The 6,769-nt window shown below is 41.0% G+C and overlaps 1 protein-coding gene across 1 annotated transcript in view; it reads right to left on the bottom strand.

Annotated features, from left to right (window-relative positions):
• shisa9a (shisa family member 9a) overlaps nucleotides 1-6,769 on the bottom strand; it is a 97,630-nt gene that overhangs the window by 87,183 nt on the left and 3,678 nt on the right. The window contains exon 2 of the mRNA XM_014028153.1: nucleotides 3,843-3,949. Within this exon, the coding sequence (XP_013883607.1) occupies nucleotides 3,843-3,949 (107 nt within the window). The remainder of the gene's footprint in view (nucleotides 1-3,842; nucleotides 3,950-6,769) is intronic.

Raw genomic sequence — 6,769 nt, 5'->3', positions numbered from 1 at the left:
TCTTGAAGCCAACCATGAAATGTCTGAAGATCTGCTTGTAACTGACTATTAATAGATTCAATATTGAAATCAGACAAAAAATAACAGTATCATCAGCATACATTAAAATATTTGAATACTTCAATATTTTTGGAAGGTATATGTATAATAGGAAAAGCAATTTGGAATCTAGTCACAAATTTTGTTTACATAAAGGATACATTAATTATCAATGAGGAAAAAAAGTTGGTAGTCTTGTTTTAACATTTTTACAGATATGTGTGARGTCACAATGTGTCGCTTTACCCCAAACCTGTATTTTTACACTGTAATTCCAGAGGTCTGTTCAAAGGTTCCCCTCTCTGGTACCTCTGTTGTCCCATAGTTGATAACAAAAGATGCTTGGCTTTTAAAACAAATGAAAAATATACTGATTTACAGGGCATGCATCTTGACGGGAAACATAAATACCTTTCTGTGATTCCCTCCTTCATCAGTCTTCTTCCACCCTCCATTCTTTTGCAAACACACTTGCACTATCAGTGAAAACCCTCTGTGCCCTTTGGAGTCTATTTACTTTCTGTTAATCACTTCAAATGAAGAGGACATGTCCCCACCTAGTAAATCCATAACTAATTCGTCCTTGCTCTCCTGCAGCTGTGATAAATCAGAGGTTGTGTGTAAAGCAATCAGAMGGTTGAACTCCTGGATCTTGCCGGATCTCAGAGGTTAATAAAATCCCACCTGATTACGCACGAGCAAAAGGATTAAAGGGTTCATGGGAGCAGATTCCACAGTGCAAATAAACAAAATATATATATATTGTTCTTTTTTTCACAGACACGTTCTTCTAGGTACTTCAGGTGAGAGAGGCCACATCTCATCTCACCTYTAATAAAGACAGGGGATAAACAAAAACTTGAGCGGCTGCTGAAAACACTCACTGTCGTTTAATTTCCTTTTTCTCAAAGCATCCCCAGAACGCAGCTCGCAAAATATTTTTAGATGTTTTCTCCCATTTTCTATGGGATGTGCCGTATTTGTGAATACCATAGTGTCTGAACTCTTGTTTCTTCGCACAATGGCTGCTGGACATGAGCACCAGCGACCCAGAAAGGAAGAAGCTGGCAAAGATAARGGATGCATGGATGGATGCTGTAATTTCGGTAACCAGGAAAATATCAAGGTTGTGTCTCACACGTTTAAACATCCAGTTTAATAATCAGTTCAGACAGAGGTTGGGAGATCTAACCCTAAACGAAACAAGAGTATTTTTAATTTTAATTGTAAAATTAAACAGATGGACCGGTGCACAGCTGTGAACACGAGGCAGCATTTAAACACAGCTCTTTTCTCCCACTGATGGAGAAACATGTACAAAATGTTAGCTGCAAAAGTATTCAATTTTTAATCTGATTATACAYCAAGTAATAATTCTAAGCAGATACTCCAGATTAGCAAGGTTAAATAGAGAAAACTTGTTTAATYTTTCTAAAAATATATATTATTGAAAAAGTGGTGTGTGCATGTTTTTACTCCTTTTTGCTTTAAACCACCAACCGTTATGTTTCAGAAAAACTGATTCATTCATACTGTTGCTTTAAAAAATACTCTTTTTGACATCTGCTTCAACATATTTTCTATTTTTTGTTTGTTTTTTATGCAACTTTTAGGGGTTTTTCTGTTGTTTTTTTACCATTCTGCTTTTTTGCTTTTAACTAGCCTTTGGCTACTTCTGACTTTAAGCCATCCATTTGCTCTAGTCTAGCTTTAARCATATTTAGTTACCTTTGTTGCTGCCTTTAGCAAGCCTTTTGACACTTGTTGCTCTTAGCATGCATGTTGCTACTTTTAGCTATCCTTTTGATACTTTTAGCTTTTATTGATCTTTTTCCTGCTAGCTTTACGCTACTTTATCTTTAATGTAGCATTTTGCAAGTTTTAAGTAATGGTTTGCTTTTATCTAGTTTTTTTTTTTCTGATTTTTAACTTTTAGTCGAMAGCTATCTTTGCCTCAAGTGGAGGAGTTTAAGTATCTGGGTGTCTTGTGCACGAGTGATGGTAGGATGGAGCGAGAGATGGATCTACAGATTGGGGCCTCGTCCTCAGTAATGAGGGCGTTGATTCGGTCGGTCGTGGTGAAGTAAGAGTTGAGTCGAAAGGCAAGGCTCTTGATTTACTGGTCTGTCTGMTCCAAKCCTCACCTATGGTCAMGAGGCGTGGGTCATGACCAWAWGAYCAAGATCCCAGATACAAATGGCCAAAATGAGCTTCCTTRGTAGGACYGCAGGGCTCCGCCTTAGATATAGGGGGAGTAGCTCTGTCATCCAGGGGAAYCTCAGAGTAGAGACGCTGATCCTCCTTYTCAAAGTCAGTTGAGGTGGTTCTGATTAGGATTYGGATGACCAGAAAATGTTAWTCTCTTGTTAATTAAATATTGTATGTTCCACGCTGCTTGATTGATAAATGATATTGTAATTTTAGTTTRACAAATGTATTTTTAAACAAAAATACTCCCCTGTTCTCAGCAGATTCAGTGTTCCACACGATTCCTGAATTGGATCGTGCAAGATCTGCTGGCAGTGGTCGTTCAGCTAAAACCAGCAGAACGTTTGTTTGTTTGTTTGTTTGTTTTGTTGTGCTGCCTACAGAACTGATCTCTGCCAACCTAATATGCTTAATCTACTGAGGAATACTGCATTGACCTGTCTCACCCCAATCTCTGCAAATATGTAAAAAAAAAATGGAGAGAATGAATCACCAAAATATCATTTTAGGTTGCTAATATAAGAGTCCAAATAGATGAAACACAGAACAAAACACAGTAAGCTAAGTCCTTTAGTGGGAACTATTTTTTTGAGTGAATTATATTTTTAAGACTCGCATCACTCCCACTTGTTCTTATGAACCAGCTGTGCCTGGAGTCGAAGTGATAAAATGTTCTTTAAAAGAGTTGTGTCGTTTTTTTTCTATTAGAATTTAAAACTGAAGACTCTATCCACATACAGCTAAAGGAATCTATACATAGAAATTTGTAAGGGCTTTGATCTTTGTTTCTGTCAGATACATTTTTTTTGTTTGTTTGTTTGTTTGTTTTAGCCCAAGATATGCAGCCTGATGATGCAACTTTAGTGGAATCTGAATATCGGTACTGTCTTTTTTTCTGCTTGTTTTATATCTGCAGTCTGGTCTGAGCATATTTCTGTGTATTCACGCATTTAATCTTCAGAGGTAAAAACACACACACAAGAAGCTTGGCACTGTAGCAGCCCACAGGACACAGCTGAAATAGATTGCATTCAGAAGCTTTGTATTATAACCCCCCCCCACCCCCAAAATAAACCAACAAGAAAATCCTACACATAAACACACCACCTTTTCCTCCCCAACTCTTACACACACGCCCACTTTCCTCTTTTCTGTCTCTCATTACATCATGAAGCAAAAAGGGAAAAAAATAGAGACTGAATAAAAACTGGATTTGAAAAGCAGCTGAAAACAAAGTGCTGTGAAATAAATGGATATCTGCCCACTGTGAGATAAAACAACACCAACTGATGTCATTTAAAACAGGAACAGTTCATCAAGGATGTGCGTTTTCTCGCCGTGTGATACTCTTTAATTTTTTTTAAAGCAGTTAAAGTCTAGTTGAAATAACTCTTTCATCTTTACGTCATTTCAAATGGGTTCACAGCGACTGCCGACCTGAACACGCTCAATTAACAACTTTTTGCTGACACGCACACACCTCCATCCCAGCCTTCAATATGCTCCTCAAAGCTGCACACATGGTTCACAACAAGCCGTGATGAGCTGGAAACATCTCCTGGGGAAATTTAAAAAAAAAAAAAGAAAAAACTTACGGAGGTTTGCGGTCCTGGAAACAAAGTGCTGCGAATGCATCCCTAYGGCCTCCTCACCGCGGTACTGCTCACCTGGACGCCCGCCCTGCAGCATGCTGGCGACGGCCCTGTCAGACAAGGACYAGCGGAGAGGTGAAAACATGAAGAGAAATACAGAACAGCTGATTAAAGCACAGAAGCACCGCTGGCGTTCTTCTCATTTCTGTCACGATCCTTGATTTGCAGCTTTAGAAGTGACATGAAAACGCTCGACTGGGRGTGGTGTGTTCTGACTTTTGGTTGCTCCGTTATAAGACATTGATGAAATTTGCTAAGATGGCAAATGGCCTGCACTTCTATTTCACCTTATCAAGTCCTCCAAGTCTGTTTACACTAAAATCAGACATTCACACACTGACYGTGGTGAGCTACATTGTAGCCACAGCTGCCATAGGGCACACTGACAGAGATGAGGCCACCATGCAAGGGTGTCACRGGACTCTCTGACCACCACCAGCAGGAAGGCAGCTGAAAGGACACAATGGSTGAGACGAATGGAGCAGGGGTTGGATTCATCGACCAACTGGTTACAGGACAACTGTCCTAACCACTCTGCCACAGCCGCCCAAATACAAAACCGTCTGTTTTCTTCTGCTTATCTGGGGTCGGGTCGCGGGGACAGCAGCCTAAGACCCAGACTTCCCTCTCCCCAGCCACTTGGACCAGCTCATCCAGAGGAATCCCAAGAGGTTTCCAGGCCAGCTGAGAGACATAGTCCCTCCAGTGTGTCCTGGGTCTTCCTCTGGGTCTCCTCCCAGTGGGACATGCCCGGAACACCTCACCAGGAAGGCGTCCAGGAGGCATCCTAACCAGATGCCTGAGAKACCTCAACTGATTCCTCTCGACGTGGAGGAGCAGCGGCTCTACTCTGAGTCCCTCCAGGATGACCGAGCTTCTCACCCTATCTCTAAGGGAGAGCCCAGACACCCTGCYGAGGAAACTCATTTRAGCCWCTTGTATCTACGATCTCGTTCTTTTGGTCTCTACCCAAAAGCTTGTGACCAMAGATGAGGGTAGGAYCGTWGACCGACACGTAAATTAAGAGCTTCYCCTTCTGGCTCAGCTCTCYTAATACAAATYTGATACAAAYCCCAAATCGAATATATAAAAAAACCACCACATACARAAAACAAGAGAGATGTTTGGAGCTCTGTCAAAGTTTGAACTTCACAAAAAAGTTAGACTTCACATGTCTAACCTGGCATTTTAATATCTTGTTTTCACACAATTACAGTTGAAGGATTTTTTAAAAGGATTCTACGTCCTCCAGAACGTTCAGCTCCAGCTGGTGATGATAACACATGCTAGCTTTGGAGCCGTTTCAATTTTTTTTCAAACAGTTTTTTCTCCCTTAAGACAGTTTATACGTTGTAGGTATATTTGTGTCATTTAACTCCATGTCGCTCACTCYCTAAACAAATTACAAATTTTCTCTTAAAACCTTTCCAAGTGTAGAGTTTACCCATCCAAACTCAGCTCAGAATTTTCTTTTCGAGTGACAGTGAGGAGACTTTTAAATCTTGTCATCTCTCCCACCCAAAGCTGGACCCACATAAAAATGGAGGGTGTGAGAACCAATTCTGCCACGTAGAGCTAAAGAAATAGTCACGCATATCTCGTAGMTTTTGCACAGACTGGCTAAGGTTTACTTTACTTTAAGGTCTGCCCGCTTGGGAGTGACAGACACAAGTGTGTGGTTACCATGGTGACTAATGAGCCACTGGCAGCTTTRGATCATGGCTCTCTTCACACTTTTTAAAGTCTTATATGTGGTACATTATTGTTTGATATTGCCATCAAAATTGCATTGTGGTATGCTGTTACCGTAACAATAAGTGTGTTAATATTTTGTGCATGTTTATACTTTAATGCAGGATTTTGTCTGGTTAGATTATTACAAAAGTAAGACCCTAAATTTGAGGGGTTTATGATTTTGGTATTTTAGGCAGCGGCTACAGTGGCACCCTTCAAGATGTCTTGAATAATCAAGCTGCAGCTACATGTTGTGCTGGGATCCTTCTACAAATAAAAGAGATTTGATTTGTTTTTGCACACTTTGAAGGAGAGCAATGATACTAACCCACCACCAACACTACCCATGGGGCGCACCTCTGCCAACGGAAGATGACCTGCTGTTGCTTCTCCACTATAAACTATAAACTATAAACTATAAGCATGAGTCAGAAGATGTCAGAAGTTAGTTGCCTAGAAACCACAGCCCGTGTGTGAAAGAGAGATGGGTTTAATGCAGAGGTGCACATGACCGGTGCGCAGGGCGCTTGCGCTGTCAAAAAAGGAAGAAGCGCACCAAATGGGARGTCGTAAAGCTCTCTTGCGTACCTAAGATTGTACCCYATTGTCTGTCAAAACAACAGCTAGAAGTGCTCTAGAGTGCGACCAGTGTGGTTGCAAACACGACCTGATTTCTTAAAAAATAAATAAATAAAAAACATCCAGCAGCACTGGTGTGAATGGATCGTTGTTCGGTGCCCCACAGCCGGTCCCTGATACGGCATAAGGATTGAATGGACACTGCCTTCAACAAATCAGATGAAGTCCAGAGTCGTTTTGTCCAATCAGAGCAGAGCAGGGRGGGACTTTCAGTGAGAGCAGTTTGGTTGAAGCAGCGGGCCGGCTTGACTCGATCAGCGATCAGTCACATCTCCTCCTGCACTTTGCTCCTGAACTACCAGAGACTTTGGTCTGTAAAACCTAACTTTATATTAAATATGTTCAGAATGTTGTTATTGAACAGATCTGTCCAACTCTGTGTGAGTGACTAAACTCTCCTCCTGAGAGACTGCTGTACGAGAGCGTGCTGCGCACTCAGGCTGTCTGTGAGATTCACTGAGTTCTTCTAATTAAACCACATTAATTAACAGAACATT

The sequence above is a fragment of the Austrofundulus limnaeus genome, unplaced genomic scaffold, assembly GCF_001266775.1.
Source record: "Austrofundulus limnaeus strain Quisiro unplaced genomic scaffold, Austrofundulus_limnaeus-1.0 Scaffold5, whole genome shotgun sequence".
Classification (NCBI taxonomy): domain Eukaryota; kingdom Metazoa; phylum Chordata; class Actinopteri; order Cyprinodontiformes; family Rivulidae; genus Austrofundulus; species Austrofundulus limnaeus.
The sequence above is the reverse complement of the archived record's forward strand: the minus strand, read 5'-3'. Positions and strand labels throughout refer to the sequence as shown.